General features: G+C 41.4%; 1 protein-coding gene across 1 annotated transcript in view; it reads right to left on the reverse strand.

Moving 5' to 3' along the window:
- LOC124271757 (vacuolar protein sorting-associated protein 35-like) overlaps positions 1 to 21024 on the reverse strand; it is a 114088-nt gene that overhangs the window by 51302 nt on the left and 41762 nt on the right. The window contains exon 9 of the mRNA XM_046706923.1: positions 7275 to 7384. Coding sequence (XP_046562879.1) covers positions 7275 to 7384 — 110 coding nt within the window. The remainder of the gene's footprint in view (positions 1 to 7274; positions 7385 to 21024) is intronic.

The following is a 21024-nucleotide window of genomic DNA, read 5'->3' on the forward strand; positions in this document are numbered from 1 at the left end:
CTATCTGAAAGCAGGTATCCACACAGTGTTTGATCTAGTCTCCTGTGGTGCTCTAAACCAACTGCAGACTCTTCTACATGGATATAAAAGACTGCAGAAACCCAGTATATCTACATGCCTGCCTATAACTTATGATGTGCTAAAAAAGATTGTGCTTAAACTAAGACAAGGAGTGTTAAGACCATTTAACGATCTGGTTATGGAGGTCATGTGCACTACGGCCTTCTTCGGATTCCTGAGGTGTGCTGAATTTACATGTTCATTCGATGCAAGTACCAACGTAACTGTGTCGGATGTGACACTGGATCATATCCAAGGAAAGTGTACTCTGACACTAAAAGCCTCTAAAACTGACGTCTTCAGACAGGGTGTCACCATATCCCTGTTCGCTAACTACACTGCCATCTGTCCGTGTGATAACCTTAACCGCCTCAAACAAGTTAGACTCTCTCCGGGTGCCTTGAAGAGTGACCCTCTTTTTGTAGACTGTGTGGGGAAGGTGACCACACGTACTGTGTTGCTCCAATGGCTTGCCCAAACTATGAGACATGCAGGACTCGATTCCAGGAAATATTCAGGACATTCATTCCGTATTGGTGCAGCCACATCCGCGGCTAGTGTACGCATGGAGGATCACTTGATAAAGACACTCGGCAGATGGCTGTCTGATTGTTTCAATCGGTATGTGCGTACACCTGAAACTGTTATTAGGGATGCGCAGTTGTCACTTGTACGGCATCTACCCAAGAACTGAGCCTTAGCAGCAATCTTTCTCACGGTTGCATTATTTGCATGTCTTCATCTTCCTATCACATTCATGTATGTATTTTGCAACTTGGGGGCTCTCTTTTCTTAAATATATTAATTCATTCGCTTTGGGCAATTACCCACTTAACACTGGATCCTTATCCCCCAAGTTTTAAACCACAGCTCAGGTTACAAGCGGGTCCGCAGAGCCCACTTTAGCAATCAGAGTCCGCAGACTCCACACACCTCTTCATCCAAGCCGGCGCAGCAGTGCCAGGACGGCAACCTAGCTCTCGATCATCCCTTCTTCAGTTATCAGTCAGCTCCCAAGTTGTGCCAAAGAAATGTTTATTAATAAAACAACTGTTGTGTTAAATTGCTTGTTGTGTTGTGTTTGCACAAAATGACAATTCATATATTTTTGTTTGTGCAAACAGAAATGTAATTTTCTGAATAAAATTGATATTTTATACTTATCCTGACTCATGCTCTTTTGCTTGTCTTCTTCTTCTTCTTGCGAACATAGTGGAACACTTGTATCTCCTATTGAAGCTCCCTTCAATAAAGAATAGATGTAAAATCACTCCTACCAAGAGTTATCTCTCCAGCCGTTTAGGCGGGAAACTGTGGCGCCACCGTGCCCACATGCCTCACTCTCTCCTGATTATGAGCCCGACACTTGAATTTGCAGGGAAATCCAAAGTGTCTAGTGGGGAGGCTGGGTGGGCTTACCTCATGAGTCAGGATAAATATAAAATATCAATTTTATTCAGAAAATTACATATTTTTCCTTATCCTGACTCATGCTCTTTAGCTTGTAGAACTGGACGGAAAAGGTGGTGGGAAAAGCACTTTAGGATTTCTTTAGTGAATTTTACGTCATTATATACCCCCTACGGGAACTTTCAGAATGGCACTGTATTTACTGGTAAACTCTGCTGCTGTTGCGACCCTGACCTTCCAGCTGCCTTTAAATGGGGGGACCACAATAGTTAACTTTTGGTCCTTTCTTTGTTAACATTTTATGTGGATTTTGCGACTCTATCTCTTGATGCAAGCACCAAGTGGAGAAGCGACCCATTCCTGTACAAGTATCCTTACAAGTACTGGGTCATATCACTTATGCTAGTTGTTAGACATGCATTGTGACTTAAGCAGAACTCCGCTGAGTGTAAGATTAGTAAGTCATGCGATAAAAGGGCGAGACTCCGTCTCTGCGCCTTAGTGGGACTGTCAATTGTTGTGTTACAACAAGTGGGCCGAAATGGTGAATGTAAGAGCCGTCCTCAGTGGCGATGTCCCTCAAGTGGTGGTTGGCAAACACCATGTCCCATTTCCAGAAGCAGCCCTCCATTATCGTCCTGATAGAGCGATTCCCAAGTATAGAGAGCGTTGACGTCAGAGCTCTCACTTCATGTGGGTTGAAGGCTCTTGGAGGATCCAGTCCTGCTGCTTTGTAGGCCCGTAGTATGACAGTTCTGATCCAGCTTGATATCTTAGTGCGGAAGACCTTTGTCTGTGTCACTGTTGATATCGAGACGTAAAGACACTTGAATTTCCGTCTCATGGACCTGGATCGTTGTAGGTAGATTTTCAGTGCTCGTACTGGGCACAAGGATAAGACCTGCGTATCCTGTGGTCCAAGGGCTGATGATAGTGTTGGGACGTGGAACTGTCTGTCTGGATGACCTGGCAGTTGATTCTTTGCTATGAAGTCCCATCTCAGTCCCATATGTACGATATTTGATTTGCATCAAATCGTGTTCTCTCAAATCCAGAGCATGTATTTCCGACATCCTTGCTGCTGTTACTAAGGTTATCAGGAACAGCCTTCAAGCGCCAAGAACTCTAATGATGTTCTCTGTAATGGTTCGTAGATGTCACTAGTGAGATGTCATAGAACAACGCTGAGGTCCCATACTGGAGCTTTAAATCTCTGATGTTGGTCCTCCAATTAAAAGGGCGTAGTAAGGCCAGTAACTCTGGTACTTTTGTCAGTTGCACTCGTCCTCATGACGATAACTGATCTCAATGCTGCTAGGTATGTTGAGAGTGTTGACCCTTTTAACCGCTTCCTTTGTCTAGGTGACAAAGGTAGTCCGCCACTTGAGGATGTGTCACTTTCATGGCTGTGAAGCCGATCCTCAAAACGCGATCTTTTTCTCTCGGCGCCACTACTTGTCGCCAGACAAGTTTGCGTGAAGACTTGGCGTAAAGCTAGTGTGACTGCTTTCGCTGCTCTGGCAAAATATCCTCTTGTTCAAGCATGCCTGATACAGTCCACGCGTAGCCAGAACACCTCGGGTTGCGTGCACCTGCTTTGTGTGAGGATGTACTAGTAGATTCGCACACTCTGGTAGTAGCAGTAGAGGCAGTCCCAGGTCTTGTATGAGAATAGGAATTCATATTCTCGCTGGTCAAAAGGCGTGCCCCAAATAGTTGTGGGTCTCTCGCATGACTGATTTCTGCAATACCCTAGGTATTAGAGCTGGTGGAGAAACACGTAAGTGTTTAGTCCTAGGCAGGAGATGCTTCGCATGTCTGTTGCCACTGTCCGTGGATCTGGTATTGGTGAGACGAATGTTATCAGTTGACCCTTGTGGGGAAGAGGTCTCTTAAAGGTTCAACCATCTCTTATATGATCTGTTTGAAGATCTCTGAATGTAGCATCCAGTCTGTTGGGAATGGCTGCGTTGGACAGGATAGTGTATCTGCGAAATATTTCGCAGCGTAATATCGATGCTGGGTAGGCTGTTTTCCTGGCTGCTGTGACTCTTACTTCAGTCTTGAAGATAATGCCGTCGTCCTTATACATAGGCTCAATTGAACTTTCACGTTGTCAGCTTGTAGACTACATACATCAATGAAGCGTCGTAATTGTAGAATTAATGCTGAACTTGTTGTAAATTTTACTCAGGGAATCGGTGACGAGTATGTAATTTCCTAGCTGTAGCAAGGCTGCTGTTGAACTCCGCCAGTGAGAATGTCAGCAGATCTGTACGAAGGTGAAGATCTCTATAAGGCCATGAATCTTCTAACGTAGATATATCAATCTATGTGAATCCCGTCCTGGATTCGGTCTGAAGATCCGAGCTAGTGATGAATTCTGACAAGAGTACCTCTCTTGTACTGTATTACCTATCTTCAGTCTGTGTACCGACGAAGATTTTTCCCTTCTAGGATGACGCTTACGCCGGTCCTAGTTGAATAACCTTGACGATCTCGCGTAGTGATCTGCTTGGTGGTCGGGCTTGGTGTGACTGTATGGCTTTGCATGTAGATAATCGCCTCAGTAGTCCGGGATTGCCTACCTGGCAATATATACGGAAATGGTGATTCCCGTGGATGATCTCATGGCGTCGTTGATGCCCATGATGTAGGTAGTCGGCCTGAAGATCCTTTATTAGGCTCTTCATCTGTTGACAGTCTCTGAAGATACCGCCGTCCTTCGCACAAGTTGTAGACTATATGTAGCGTTCTGTTAAGAAGTTAAGTACTGCAACGTCTCTGCCTTGTGGATGGCCTGTGCGAATGCCTTCGCGCAGGCTCGGTGATGACATGTAGCGTTCTGTTGAGAATGTAAGTACTGCGGCGTTTCTGCGTTGTAGATGGCCTTCGCGAATGCCTTCGCGCAGGCTTGTAGACGGCATGTGGCGTACAGTAGAGAGACGAAGTACTGCGAAGTCTCTGCTTTGCTGGAGACCTGTGTGACGACCTGCGTGAAGACCTTCATGGAGACCTGCACGTAGACCTGCGCGGAGACCTGTGTGGGGATCTGCGTGGAAATTGGCGAAGAGATCGACGTGGTAAATAGCCCGACGAGCTGTGCCTGTAGGGTGACCTGTGGGTTCGCGAAGGTCCTGGTGAATCCCTCGACGATCTATAGGATGAAGATGTCTTGTATACTGTAGCTGACTTCCTTCGTGAAGGCTCATCTGAGTCCGCACTTGGGGAGTGGCGACTGGTCCTTCGCGAACGCCTACGCGAACGCTGGTCGTCCGATTCTGTATCTGTGTCCGCCGTAGGGGATGGTTGAGTCGACCTTCGCGAAGGCTGGCCTGTAGTGTAGATCTGCTGCCAGATGTCACGTTGATGGAGGGTCCCTCAGAGACGATGTCTGCGTTGGAACCTTCTTCTCCAGGCCGTAACGCTGTTCATCTCCTGCATAAGGTCCCCCTGGTTTGAAGGTCTGCGGTGGTAGTAGCGCTGCCCTTTCTGCGTTGATAGTGACGTGGCCCACAGGACGCTCATCTATTGTCATCGTAGATACCTCGGGTACCGTGGAGATCTGCGCTGAAGTCACCGTAGCTGACTGGTCGTTACTTGTGATGAACCTCTGGGAAGATGATCGGTTGATCATCGGAGAGTCCCTGTACCGTCAACGGAACAATCTCGGCAGAGAAAGTCCTTGTAGTCTGCGCAGGGGTCATCTAAGGGGTGTGTAGCCTTCTCTGGGTAGAGGATGGCGTCTATACATCGTCTGCGATGATCGTAGAGCTGCCCTCTCTGCGTTGCTAGCGATATGGTCCGGAGATCGCTCATCTGTCGCCTTCGGACTGCTTGCTGTATCTCTGGGATGATCAGCAGTGGCTTATCATGAAGCCCTCTCACTGGCAACGGGATGAGGCTTCATTCTGCGTAGAGGATGGCGTCTTCTACGTCTGCGTTGAGGGGTTGTCCGATGTAGAAGCCAACGTCTTCGAAGTAAGGCGGACAACATCCCACGCCCATCCTCCGAGGACACCTCCGGCAGGTCACTTGATGGTAGTAAGTCGTCTAACAGCAGTAGACAGCTCATGAGGGACTCAGTCAGTTTACCCATGACTTGGAAGTCACCTGGATAGTCAATAGTACGTCTAAGTACGGAGAAAAATTATTTATTAATTTGAATTTCAATTAAAAGCTGATAAAGATTACAGCTATAGCTGGAAGTACATGTTGTTGTGCAGCTAGGGCACAATCAACGCGGGTCTGTAGCAGTGATTAGGAGTGATTTCACGTCTATTCTTTATTGAAGGGAGCTTCAATAGGAGATACAAGTGTTCCACTATGTTCGCAAGAAGAAGAAGACAAGCAAAAGAGCATGAGTCAGGATAAGGAAAAATAATGTGTTCTCACTCGTATGTATTATTTACTTATTTACGTATGCTGTACTATGTTTCTGCGCACTCTTTGAATCATTGAAGTGTCACTCCTTAATATTACGTATCACCTGGCCTTACCAAGTATTCTCAGCAGCGGAAGCATGCGCAGTTTCCATTACATACCTTGCGCATGCGCACACTTTGTTTACTTCCCACAACCCTTTCTGCTTCCTTCTGTCCAAGTCATAGTGCTCGCAACATAACAGCACGTACAAATTTGCTACCTGCCCTCCCAATCCCAGGTGGTACTCTTTGTTTATTCCATTGTTTGTACATATTCTTTCATAGTGCCTTTTCAATCTTCCATAACATTACAATGTGTCCATGCTCAGAGTATTGAAGCTGACTGATGCTTCATGTAATTCCCTTCCAGGTTATCAACAGGATCCGCAGATCCTCCTTTATATTCCATGTCTGCAGACTGGATATCATTGTCAAGCGCCGCAGAGCTACCCCCACCCCCCTCCCACAGCGTGCAATTTGTTTTCCTACTCTGTCGTATGTTAGTATTCTTTCATAGTGATTTGTCTTAATCTTCTACAATACTACATGTTTCCATGCTTAGAGTATTGGAGCTGACTGATGCTTCATGTACTTCCCTTCCAGGTTACAACAGGATCCGCAGATCCTCCCTTATATTCCATGTCCGCAGACTGGATATCATTGTCAAGCGCCGCAGCGCTACCCCCACCCCCCTCCCACAGCTTGCAATTTGTTTTCCTACTCTGTCGTATGTTAGTATTCTTTCATAGTGATTTGTCTTAATCTTCTACAATACTACATGTTTCCATGCTTAGAGTATTGGAGCTGACTGATGCTTCATGTACTTCCCTTCCAGGTTACAACAGGATCCGCAGATCCTCCCTTATATTCCATGTCTGCAGACTGGATATCATTGTCAAGCGCCGCAGCGACTTCACGCCACCCTCGGGCTGGTACCCAACTAACACTGGGTCGGGCAATTACCCACTTAACACTGGATCCTTATCCCCCAAGTTTTAAACCACAGCTCAGGTTACAAGCGGGTCCGCAGAGCCCACTTAAATTAGCAATCAGAGTCCGCAGACTCCACACACCTCTTCTTCCAAGCCGGCGCAGCAGTGCCAGGACGGCAACCTAGCTCTCGGTCATCCCTTCCTCAGTTATCAGTCAGCTCCCAAGTTGTGCCAAATAAATGTTTATTAATAAAACAACTGTTGTGTTAAATTGCTTGTTGTGTTGTGTTTGCACAAAATAAATTGGGAAATGATATTCAGAAATATTCATATGTAGTGAAAAAATGCAGAACATTTCCAGGCTTTCCATTCTCTTGAACAATACGTACAGACAGATTGTGGCATAGACACCCAAAGGTTTCATAATCCCAAAAATGGAACTGCTTACCTGTCAATCAGAGCTATGATAATATTCTTGACGTTAACGCTGTTATGCAGGTCAGCACATGCTCTCAAGAAGTGATTCAGGGTTTGTAGGTGAAATTCATCAGGAAACACCTGCAAATAGTACCAATAGGTATATTGGACAAATCAATGATAATAAAATCAACCCTTATTTGTTTGTACAATCTCTTGCCTGGAGTGAGATATTGAGAGGGTATTCCGGAGTAGCTTCCGCACAGATTGTTTCGCTGTTAACTCATTCTTAGAAGAGGAAATGCAGAGAAATTGTGTGCCTATCTTATAGAAACCAGACCTGGACCAACAAAACTGATAATTTCATCTGGACCATAACAGATCAGAGAAAAATGGTTTCAATTTCACATTAAACAATATGAATCCATGAACTTTGTAGCATTTTCACTCCACAGTAACCAGTGTTTCTGCTTGTAGTTTTTACAGCTGGACATTGTGACTGGCTTGCATTTCAAATACCGGTCATTTGTACATTTTACCGGTCAAGTTATTGCAAGTGTCTCTTCATGACGCAACCAAGCAAATTCATTTAGCCACTCAGTTTTAAATTTCCGAGTAACTGTATTCGATTGAGATTTGTTTTTTACTACACCGTAGGCGGTCATTGCCAGTTGACTTGCAAGAAGTACCACTACTAATGCTTGGACATGGCATACTAGACATCTCACAAGTCTCCTCAGCTTTCTCTTCTCACCTGCATGCAATTTGTTTTTTTCACCAAAGTAAGGTGACAGCGTCGTCAGCTACAGCCGACATTTTGCTGCAACTATCACACATATGATCATGCTTTTCATTCTGCGCAAGACCTTGCACCCTAACAACCAATCAGAAACATAGAGGGCATCGCAATGCATCAATGCAGCTATTTTTGGCATGGTTTTTTCCAAAACTGCTATTTTTCCATGACAATAACTTAATGTCATTGTGAAAACGTCATCTTTTTCGAGGAGAAATACAATTATTTTTTTTAATAGTATTTTAAATTTACTTTACTTGGTTACAGTTGAGCAAGATATATGGGTAGAGTAAATGTTTCAAATTGCATAATAAAAGGCAGACAGTATAATGAATTTCGAAAAGGGAATATGGATTAAACAATTGAAATGCTTCATAGTAATACGAAGAATGTGAAAGACTAAATTCTAAATTATAGGACTGCATCTAGCACATTCCATTTTCTGTAAAAATGTTTCATATTGTCGTTTTTCTTATTGATAAATTTCTCAATCTCATAAATGTCCTTTAATAATGTTCTGTAGATTGTGAAGCTAGGTTTGTTTCCTTTAATATTCATTATGAAAATGTGGCGCTTTGCCAATATTATCATGTGGTTGAATAAATGGTTACCACTGCAACAAAATAGAATATCATGGTTTGACGTTTCATACATTTTTTCCAAGGACTTGAGCTACACAATTGTTCAAATCTGTCCAGAACATTTTGATGGTTGGACAATCAAGGTATACATGGTAAATATCCTCACTTACTGAACCACATAATGTACATAGGTCATTATCTATCAATTTCATTTTTAGTAATTCTCGTTTAGTGTAAATGGCTCTGTGCAAAAACTTATATTGAAAAGAGTTTCGTGTCTTTAGTGGATTGTCTATATTGTGAAAATATGGTTTTCCAATTTATCATATCATTTAGTTCCCCGTTCCATTTGAGACACACATTCGGAAAGTTATAATCAGATATGAAATTATCAAAGAATATCCTTGAACCTTTACTAGGTTTAATCCAATCATTCCACAGAGAGGAGAAATACAATTGATTGAGGTAATTTTCCGGAAACAATGATGGACAGCCTTTGAAATGACCAAACATTGTAACTTTGTACTGGTCAAAGTCTGGTATATACCGGATACCGGAAAAACTGGAAACTATGAGTTATAGTGAACTCAAAAGTACCAACTTATTGTAGTTCATTAAATGCATTTCGACCAAAATACATGTATAAAGCAAGTGGCCAGAACAAAAAAACCCCGAACAATTCATTATATCCAGGGTTCATATATTAGCATGCCATGGCACAGTAAATATTGAAATGGCACGGATAAAAAAGGTTCTTGGTGCCCTTAAGGCACGCCTAAAGTTTTAGAGACATAACTCACCTCTAGTCATTTAATCCCCAAAACAAAACACTTACGCAATGACAAACAGGCAAAACATTTATTGACTTTATCGCCCAGGAAATCACTGGAATTATGATGGATGATATAAAAAAATGTGGTTGTTTTTCCATTTAGAGTGATGGGAGTACTGATAGTTCAAGTATTGAGGAGGTAATTGTGTATGATTGATATATTGAACAAGTGAACCAGTCACAAAATTCTTCAAATTATCATCATCATTGCTAGTCATTTATTCTGAAAAAGATGTGGGCACACTTGATTTCTGAAAGGCACACTTAAAATCTTTGCCTGGTGCCCTAAGGCACACTTAAAAAATAATAATGTATTTCTATCCCTGATATGTGTCAGCTTGTTAAGTGTTTGTTATAAACATAGTTTACTGTATTTGCCTGTGCAGTGCTGAGGATTATGTCCTTTCCTTTCCCAATAATGGCAAATCCTAGACGCCTGATATATTGGGGATGCGTGAAGGACTAATCCTGGTGAAGTAGCAGTAGTAATCTTGGAATTCTACATAAGGATAACTACTGTTTCATAATTCCTTTGGATACACTATCTGCATTACATCATAGCGAGCATACACCGGGATTGGGCTTTAAACAATCCAAGATAGCTGAGTAGTAGTGAGTAGTATACTGAAAAGAAAAGGTAATGAAAGATAAATAATGCTTACCTTTCTTGAAAAATCTGTGATGTCTACATGAGACGTAACGTCTGGGTAATTTGATATCACAGACGATTCTTTCTGTCTGTATGACTTACAGTCAAAATGACCTTACTTCTGTTGCTTATGGTGATTAATTTCTGGTTTTGATGATATCATTCCCAGCTGATAACATCACTTCCAGTACTGATGACATGCTCAGCTTGAGAAACAGTGAAGAAGCTATTAAAATTATTAGGACTGCACGGTATCACCGGTATACCGGTATGTCGCAATACGCTTTTCAACCGATACACATTGCAATATTTTTTCTGAGAACCGGTATATTGGGTAAAAAACAAATATGAAATTTTTGTGATTATCTCTATGGTTTAAATTAAAATCTACACATACTTTCATTCACAATAAATTTTTCCTTCGTTATTCAATGACAAAACAGCATACTGTAATACTATAAATTAAAAGCCCAAGAAGACAGTGTTCTGTAGGAAGTGGAAAGACATTGATGTGACATCATTTGCTGAGGACATTCAAGCAGTAAGCTCAGACATAGTGTCGGGTGACGTTGCTGTTTCCATGAACCGGTTCAATGATAAACTTGGTGCACTTCTTGACAAACATGCGCCATCCAAGAAATCTCAAGTTACCATCCGACATCAGACATCATGGTACACGGATGAAATAAGGAGAGCCAAGCAACTCCGACACAAGTTAGAAAGGCAAATGCGATACACTCAACTGACAATCCACAAACAGATGCATGCAGCTCAGCGTGATGTTGTAAACCGATTTATTGAAGAGGCTAAAGTTACCCATTTTAAAACGACAATTACAAATGCCACCAGTCAAAGAGAGGTATTCAGTGTTTCTAACACCTTGTTCTTCAAGAAGAAGCAGAGTGCTCTCCCCTCTCATACATCACCACACAAGCTAGCTGAGACCAGCTGTGCCTTCTTCATTATAAAGATTCTCAAGATTCGATCTGAACTGGAGGTACCAACAGCCAACATGTCGTCTACAAATGAGACATTAATGACTACCACCCCAAACATGCTGTCATCCTTCTACCACACAACCGACTTGGAAATTAAGAAGATTCTTAAAAACGAAGTCCAACAAAATCGTGCTCTTCTGATCCAATTCCCACTTGGCTGCTGAAACTGTGTGTCAATCATATCACACCAGTACTCACCAAGATCACCAATCAATCAATGTCAACTGGCACATTCCCCAAATCTCTCAAAGAAGCACTAGTCACACCTCTACAAAAAAAAGCGAGTCTGGATGCTGATGTTTTACGGAACTACCGCCCAATCTCTAACCTTCCGTTTCTCTCTAAGCTGGTTGAACGTGTAGTCTCAGCTAGACTTCAGGACCACATGAAAGCCAACAACTTAGGTGAAGTCATGCAATCAGCATACAAGGGTGGTCACAGTACTGGGCCGGCCCTGTTGCGTGTACAGAACGACCTTCTTACTGAAGTTGATACTAAGGGTGCTCCTGTGCTGGTCCTCCTGGACCTATCAGCAGCTTTTGATACCACTGACCATGGAATTCTCCTTGCCCTTCTTGAACACATCATTGGAATCAAAGGTAACGCTCTGGCACGGTTCAAGGCGTACTTAACTGACCGGTGCCAAACAGTTGTTATCAATGGCTTAACATCAAGTAAGCATCACCTTAACTCACTAAGTCCGAGAGATGCACATGTGTGACAAATTAATTAGCTTCTCACATGTGCAACAACAGAAAGCACCTCTTATTCAGCGAGAGACGCACATGGGCGACAACAGAAAGCACCCCTTATTCAGCGAGAGACACACGTGTGTTGTACTTTTAAAAATCGCACTGTACCTATTATTTCAACCAATTTAGTAGTTCTGAGCAAATATGAGCTTTTCTTCCGAGAGATGCTACCTTTAGTGTCATTCAGAAGAAATATTTAAAGTGTTTTGATAGCAATTGCTAATCATTATTATAGGCTTATACAGTGTTTGGCAAATGAACACATGTCGGCGAGAAAGGGGATTATGATGTTTTTACAGAGGAAAGTGTCTGGTACTCTTCATTGGGAATGGATACTAAAATGCTTCTTATGCACATTGACTGAATTAGATGTAATGGTTTAGAGGTTACTGAAGATTATCTTTTCTTCAACTACCTAATAAATAGGAAACAATATACGAAATTTCAAGGACATACAAAGAATTCCAAACACAATAGAATGGTTTGAATTTGCTTTCTAGGTATTATTATGTTGTCATGTTTCATATAATGAATTGTAAACACAAATAATTATACATCCAAGCTCAAATAGATTAGACATAAGTTGCTAATTTAAAGCTTACTGAATTGTAACTAGTTATTTTCTGTAATCTAAAGTTGATAATGTTACCTAATCGAATATAAAGTGATAACTCGTGCCTTTGCATCGAATATATATACATGTCAGTGTTATTACAACAATGAAATCTTTTACTACGTTTGTTACAAAACATAGTAAGTTGGTAATTCAAAAAATTCTTACACATAGACAGAAGTGATATAAGTTATTACATGTATACCATACAAAGGTATTTCAAGCATTTTTGTTCAAGCTGTTGAAAGTTTCATGTTGATTTGAATTGTCAGTTTTCTATCCAATTTACATGAGCATTGTGTAAAAACTTTTGTATTTGATCTCTGTAATTATCTGATCCGGTGTAATTATCACATGTATCAATGAACTCAGACTCTACTGATCCATCGTCAATAAAAGCTGGATAGTATATCAGTTACGGTATCGATACACATGCGTATAATCATTCAATCAGATTACAGAAATGAGATAATTGAACACCTCTTTCGACCTTGAAATAACAGCCTCCGGTAGAATGCATCTGTAGTTACCCCCTTGTTGAAAGGTTTGTCCCGTGACAAGTGTAAATTAAACAGATGCGATGTTATATCATTGGACAACCTGCTTTATGGAGTCACGCCCCTCTTTGTAATGTTTATGCATACATGCACATCTGTAATCTTATGAACCTCCTTTACATTCAGTACAAACATAGGCACGCCCATCTTCATAAATATTTGGGGGGATTAAACTGCAAGTTTATACATTATAATAATTCAGTATCATGTCACTTTTTGAATTCTATAATACGGGTACTTTAATTTGGATATTCATTCGTATCAAGGTGAAGATTATATTTTGTACAGCAAACCATTATGTTTTATGTACTGGCTGTGTGTGTAAAATGTATATGAAAATAAATACTTTCTGTACTCAATGGTTGCATTTCAATCACTTTGTTTTACTTATTGAAAAACACTAAAATGTGCTTTTCGATCTCTGAGATCTATCTACTCCTATTTGTGTTATATGTATATTTCATACATCGTTAAGATTATGTATGTTTACATTACACATGTTTACAATACACAAACTGCTACATGATAGCTTGAGTTGATAAAGCCGAAACCCAGCATATCGACTGGTCAACGATATAGCCAATAATCAATCTCCATCCAGCTGTTGAGTGACCAAACGTGGTCTTCAGAAATTTCGCCCACGCCCCATCACCTGTCCCTTCCTCTGTGACACATATCTCATGATATGATTGGTCATAGACTATATCTCATGATATGATTGGTCATAGACAACAAATGATCAGCCACTATATTGAACGACTGAGATACCGCATGTTCTATTGGGGAAATTTGATGACGCCCTATCATGTGACTCTTTGTTTTATGTCTATACAAGGAATCTGTATTATACAATTTTTATATGTATGTTCGTATGATAAAGTTTGTTTTTTGCATTAAATTAGATGAAACAAAGTGCCAAGCTATGAATATGCTCTATGTTAGTCACAGCCTAGCGTAATAGTACTTTCCTTGAAATATTCAGTATACACTAGAAATGTATCGGCAAAAACGCTAATAACTTAGAAGATTTTAAAGCATGTAAGTAAATTACAGTATGTCATTGTCATAGATGTTTTGTAAAATTAAACCTCACACAATGATATAAGAGAAAGAATTATGTATGTCTCATCTCTTACATACAAAGAATACATACATATGTTGATAAAATATAAATGTACAAGCTGCCAAAGGTCTACAAAAGGAACTTGCAATAAAATTACATAAAACGTTGCAATATATGATATGTATTCACACCTGCATTCTTTTAACTTACATCTTTATGACACAATGAAACAATCAGAGCTTGTTGGTACAACTAGACAGTTTCCTGTCATCCCCGAAACCTGCCTACTCAGGTGTGAGTAAAGCCTCGCAACAGCGAGCTGGGCCATCATCGAGGGGTTCCAGGTGTTGAGTAATGAAGTGTCTCTTGGGCTTAATGAGTTAAATATGGAGTTCCTCAGGAATCAGTCCTAGGGCCTGTATTGTTCACAATCTATACTCTTCCTCTTGGAGAAATAGCCAGAAGACATGACCTATCCTTTCACTTATATGCCAATGATACACAGTAGTATCTCGGCTTTAGGCCACTGGTGTCAACATGATCATCAGTTCCAGACAAATGCTCTCCAAGATGTCAACACCACCCTTTCACATTGGAGAATTTGTTATCAGGCCATCTGTTCAAGCCAGAAACTTAGGTTTCATCTTTCAGGCAACACTAGGGACTGAACATCATACGAATGCAGTGTGCAAGGTTGCTTACTACCACCTGCGAAATATCAGTCAAATCAAGCGGTATGTATGCATTGCGGCAACCAAGACACTTATCCATGCTTTTGTGACATCTCGGCTGGATTACTGTAATTCACTGCTGTATGGGTCAGCTATGCCTGAGCAAACTTCAGAATGTAGAGAACTCAGAGGCAAGATTGATAAGTGGAACACGCAAACACGAGCATATTACGCCAATCTTATACGACCTACACTGGTATCCAATTCACCATCAAATTGTTTACAAATCACTGATGTTCGTGTTTAAAGCTCTTCACAGTCCAGCCCCTCTGTATCTGGAACAGCTTTTAACCAGATACCAACCTCAGAGAACACTGCGGTCAGCTTCACTTCAACAACTGTCCCCAAAACAAGAACAACACTCTCACTGTATTTATTATTTATAAATTGTATAAAAATGAAAGTAGAATCCATGACTATGCTATCTCGTTACATTTTAAGATCAGAAAATCCCATTTCAAGTTTTACCATTTCAATATTATTTCCTAAAACAAAGGGAGGTGACTCTAACTCTTGTAGCCCCAGAAAGCGAAGATTACCACAACATAGAGGTTATAAAATGGTAACTATCTCAATTTATGGAAGTGTCAGTTAATAAACACAGCAACAAAAGTTCTTGTGACGCGGATATTTTTTAATAAATGCTAACTTTTGTATACAAATCATCAAAAACGGGTTCATGGAATGATGATTTGCACGAGAAATTTTGTGAAGAATGTGTGAAGATGTGTTAGACTGTGGATCTTTAAACCTGGGTAGTGGAGAGAATGTTTCATTCCTGATAAAGACACGTTGAAGGAGTGCAACCTGAAAAAACATCAAATTTCAGCAGAATTAAACAATTGTTATGCCAAGGCTAACAGAAAATGAACGTTGGCGAGTTATTGGAATGCTCCAATCCGGTACTCCACAACGAGAAGTTGCACGCAGATTCAATGTCCATCGAAACACAGTATGGAACCTGTGGCAACGACACCACCAGACAAATCATGTCAGAGACCGTCTTCGTAGTGGGCGACGCCCGGTAACGACCCGACGTCAAAACAACTGGATTCGACAGACACACCTCCGGAACCGTTTCCAGCCAGCAACAGTCACGGCAGCAACCATCCCTGGACTGAGGCGGATATCACCACAAACCGTTCGTCGACGTTTACTGCTTTTTGGGATCATCGCACGCCGCCCATCAAGACGGCCGATTTTGACGTTACAACATCGCCAACGACGTCTACAGTGGGCAAGACAGCATGTGAGCTGGACTCAACGTCAGTGGAATCATGTCCTCTTCACGGATGAGTCCAGATTTTCGCTTCACAGAGCTGATGGCTGTGTGCGAGTTTACCGTCGACGTGGCGAACGTTATGCTGACAATTGTGTCATGGAAATTGATCGGTTTGGAGGCGGTAGCGTGATGGTCTGGGGTGGAATTACGGCTACACACAAGACAGACCTTCTCATCATCGCTGGTAATCTGACAGGGCAGCGATATCGGGATGAGGTTCTCCAGCCAGCCGTTTTACCGTTCATACGGCAACATGGACCAGGGATGACGTTACAGCAGGACAACGCCAGACCGCACACTGCCCGTATTGTTCAACGTTTTCTGGCCCAGAACAAAGTTGATGTGCTTCCATGGCCAGCTAAGTCACCGGACATGTCGCCTATTGAGCATGTGTTGGATGAAATGGAAAGACGCTGGCGACGCTCACCAAATCCGCCTGTAACGCTGCAGCAACTGCAACAACGTCTTCGTGAGATCTGGGACAACATCCCACAACGATGTCATACACGACTGATTAATTCCACGCGACGGAGGTGTGTTGCCTGTATCAACTCTGCTGGTGGTCATACCCGGTATTAGGGTGGGACTTTTCATTCTACACCCTAAGCATTCAGATTGGTGTTTTACCTTTTGAAATTGTCACTAATCCGAAATTACGAAATTAGCAGGTCAAATGTCTGTTCTATGAAATATAAGTGTTTGTATTAACTTCGTTTACTTACGCGTCAAGATTTTTCTACACCATGGAAAGACTAGAACTTTAATAGCGTCACAAGAACTTTTGTTGCTGAGAGGTGTGCACAGTTGAGGACAGTTATTGTCATCTTTAGTCATGCTGTAACCGTGGTCATCAAGATATTATTGTCTAAACTAGTCATGCAAGATACAAAGAGGCCTTTTCTTTGCCTTCTGTTAAGTAGATTACTAATTATTAACACCATTTCACAATTAAATACACTACCCCATAAAATGGATCTTACTGAACATACCAACCTGCCCAGTCTTTCCACAATATTGTTAAGCACAAACATGTAGTACATTTTATGGCCAAGTGATCTAGAAATCTATTACAGTAATGTAATTCCAACACTCAGAAGGGAAAGCTACTTTCTTGGGAGATTTGTGAAAGAGTAGCTTCATACAAAGGTTCATAAGAAGACTGTAGGAGTGCAAAATACAACACAAATCCCACTTTTGATGTCTTCTCATTGAAAAGGTGTCATTAGTTGGTTTACAACTGGACAAGAACCAGCATGCCATCATGGTGAAGAACAAAAGCAACTTCCAGTATGCAACAATGCATCAAAGATTTCATGTCAGAAATCTTAATCATAATAGTGATCCCCATAATTGTTGAATTGACATCCTTAAATATAAAGTCTGTCCCGAAAGAAGTGTGAAACAAACCTATCTTTCATTGATTTGGGAACGATAAAAGCAGACTCTGATAGTGACTATGATCTGTTTGATAACTGTAGACAGTTAATCTCTAGCTGGGAGTGGTTTCCCTTTGTGCATATGTTACAGGAAACAAATATAATCAGTGATTATGTCTAATGCCTGTTTCACTCAGTGGTTGGGTCTAATTACTGAGACCGCCTCCGTGGTGTAGTGGTTAGAGCGTCCGCCCGGAGAGCGGAAGGTCGCGGGTTCGATCCCCGAACGCGTCATACCAAAAGACGATAAAATATGGTACTTGTTGGTCCCTGCCTGGCGTTCGGCATTAATGGGTACAACAAGGACTGGTCGGCTCAGAGTCAGTATAATGTGTCTGAGTGGGGTATTCATGCTTCACTGCGGCGTGGTATCTCAGTGGGCTAGCACTATAAAACCAGCTTAAGTCTGGGCTAGTACAAGCAGCCGCACATACATATACACACGCATGCACATCGTCATATGAGAGAAATATTCTCAAGCACGACGTTAAACCAAATTTCACCTCACCTCACCTCTAATTACTGAAATTTTCAGTAATAAGACATAATCACTGAAATGAACCATGGAAAATTATACTTGTTTACTGAAAGCATATTCTTGGGTATAACTCCTTGTGTTTATATTGTACAATGAACTCTTATACGAAATAATAATGTAACATAGAAAAACCATGTTCATTAGGTTTAATCTTTATTTACAAGACAACATTGGAACGTAAATAACGGTCAATTACGTATTAGGAATCTTTGATGACACCGGACATGGGCTTCACGTGCTCATATTTCATAAAGGACTCAGGTTATCTAACTATCATAAATGACCTTCTTTCAGTCTCACGACTGTTCAGAGAGACTGTTGAACGATACATAGATCATTTTGGTCACGGAAACAGTTTCCATCTAACATTCTGCCCTTGGCAGCATTCAACATTACATCATACTCGTAAATATGGACATTTGGGAGTGTTTGTACATGGCAGACTTGAGTCACATCTGGAATTGCACTCCAGTTTTGCTTTGAAACATTTGCAGCGGTTGGTTTGACACCATTTGGCCCCAGCACAGTTGCATCTCACAAATCCTTGGCCACCACAAACTGACTCAAGTTGAACTGCTTGACATACAGAGACTGTTTGATCTGTACTAGCCCAGACTGAAGCTGGTTTTATAGTTCTAGCCCACTGAGATACAGTCTGATCATGAATTCTCCTTGTTGGTGTCAGTGGTTTGGAATTCCCTGACACCATTGGGACATATGCCGCCTTTTCAGTCTCCAACACTAATTAGTTCTGTCAGAGTTGTGATAGGTATCATGATACTATCATGCAAGCTATGACATAGATTTAACATAGTGTTAAACAAGAAGACAAAGTCATCAATATCCCCCCCGAAATGGTAAAATACTCTTCATGAATATGTCAGCTAGTTATGATTATGGTGTATATAGCAAATTTCTTTATGAATTTTTTGTTGTTGCTTCTGTACTAAGTTTCACTGTGACAAAATTCAATATGAACTATAAAGACGTGAAACTGCTGGTCACAAGTCTCAATATTTCTTACAAGTTCCACTTTTCACACTTTAGTACAAAGGGTTTTCTGTTTTGCCAAACGAAGCTAATTGTTTTCTTTTGCTGTCAGCAACTTACCCCAAACAATGTGATGATCCGTATAGGGAACAGGGACAGTTCCAGTTGCTGCTGATTGAGGTGGACAGAACAACAAATCTAAAATTCCACCATGGGTGTGAGTTGATTCTGTTATACATTGGATGAGACCATGCTTTGTCATCATCTGCTTGAGATAAGCTGACACGTGCAGTTTCATGAATGTTGAAATCTCCAGTTATAATTGTTCAACACTGAGTCACAGGTAGTTCTTGAAAATAATGATCAAGCTGATCAGTGAATATCTTGGATTAGTTGTTGGTGGTTTGTACACAACTACAACTAGGAGTGTGACATCAGTGTGGATAATAGTACATCCAAAACTACAGTCCATTTGAGTCAGAAACGGACCGATGAATTGCAAATTTTATCATTGTACAAAATTGCCACATAAATATAAATAGTACACATGTTTATCATTTACTAATACCCAACAGCTTTCTTATATTTGAAAATTGTCTGACTCCACTAAAAAAGTTGTTTAAGAAACTATCATCATTGAAAACGCAAAAGTTGTTATCTGTCGCGGCGGGGTGAAACCGCAGAAACGGAACAGCCAGTCATGGCGGGGGACATCTCAAAATCTAATCTGGGAGACCTGTCGGTTCCTCGTCTGTCGTAGTGTCATAGTCACGACTTAAAGGGATGACAAGTGGTGCCACAGTTGCCTGTTGTAAGCCATCCCGAGACCAGTAACCTTGTTCAATGACGTTAGCTACCTTGTTGACACAGTTTTGCAAAGTTTCAGTCGTGATTTTGTTAAGGGATTCCTTAACCAAAACCTCTACGTCACGTAATCTAAAAGTTGTGTGTGATCTGGCAACATCTCCTTTGACAATACCCCATATCATTTCAATGGGGTTATGGTCACATCGATAGGGTGGAAGTCGCAGAATATCGTGACCCTTACTTTTAATGTAACTGTCAACTTTGTAGAAAGGTTCACCTTTGTGGGTTTTTATGATCTCATATAGCTGAGGCTTCGTTGCCTCTGAAGGCTGTGCGATCTGAAATTTGTCAAGCCATGATATCATATCACCTTTTCGACTCTTAGATGTCGGGGCTTTACTGTCAGGGTCCTGCACGCTGTGGTATGGGGCATTGTCCATTACGATAAAAGACTTCTCTGGTAGAGCTGGTACCAACTTGTTTTTAACCCAATCGAGGAAAACCGCACCATTCATCTCGGAATGGTAGTCTCTGTTATCTGTGGACTTTGCCCTGAATACCAAGCCGCAGCCTGGGAGAAAGCCTTTGCTGGAGCAACCAGCATGGAGAATGAATAGTCTCTCTCCTTTCCCTAGAGACCCCTTATCACCCCCATCGGGTACCCACTGACTGCTGGCAGTGTGCGAGGCATTGACCCAGGTCTCGTCCAAGTACACTGGCTCGAACCCTTCCTCGAGCTTCTTCTTTATAATTATAACTCTGAGAAAATTATTTCTCAAGCGAACGATATCAGGGCGTTCACAGAGTACTGACCTATTCTCCCCAAAATCTTCTTATAACGATACCCGAAAGAGTGTAAGAGTCGCCAGAGTGTGTACTTTGATACTCTGAGGTTGTGTTCTTACTTCAAATGCTTTCTTAAAATTTTCAGCGACATGTATTTGTTTTCAGAATAGAGCTTGTTGATAGACTGCCTTACAAGGTTCTTTTGAAAGTTGTCCAAATGTTTTAATTTGTGTGATTTTGACACGACCCCTACCTGCTTTGCATCACCCTCACAATGTTTGTGTTCCAGAGCATTTGTCAGTACCCTTGCTGATACTCCTAAAGCTTTTGCTGCCTGCTTACAGAATTTATTAATGGCATAAAATGGTTT

Source organism: Haliotis rubra, unplaced genomic scaffold (assembly GCF_003918875.1).
Source record: "Haliotis rubra isolate DU_JTF1 unplaced genomic scaffold, ASM391887v1 Scf163, whole genome shotgun sequence".
Lineage (NCBI taxonomy): Eukaryota > Metazoa > Mollusca > Gastropoda > Lepetellida > Haliotidae > Haliotis > Haliotis rubra.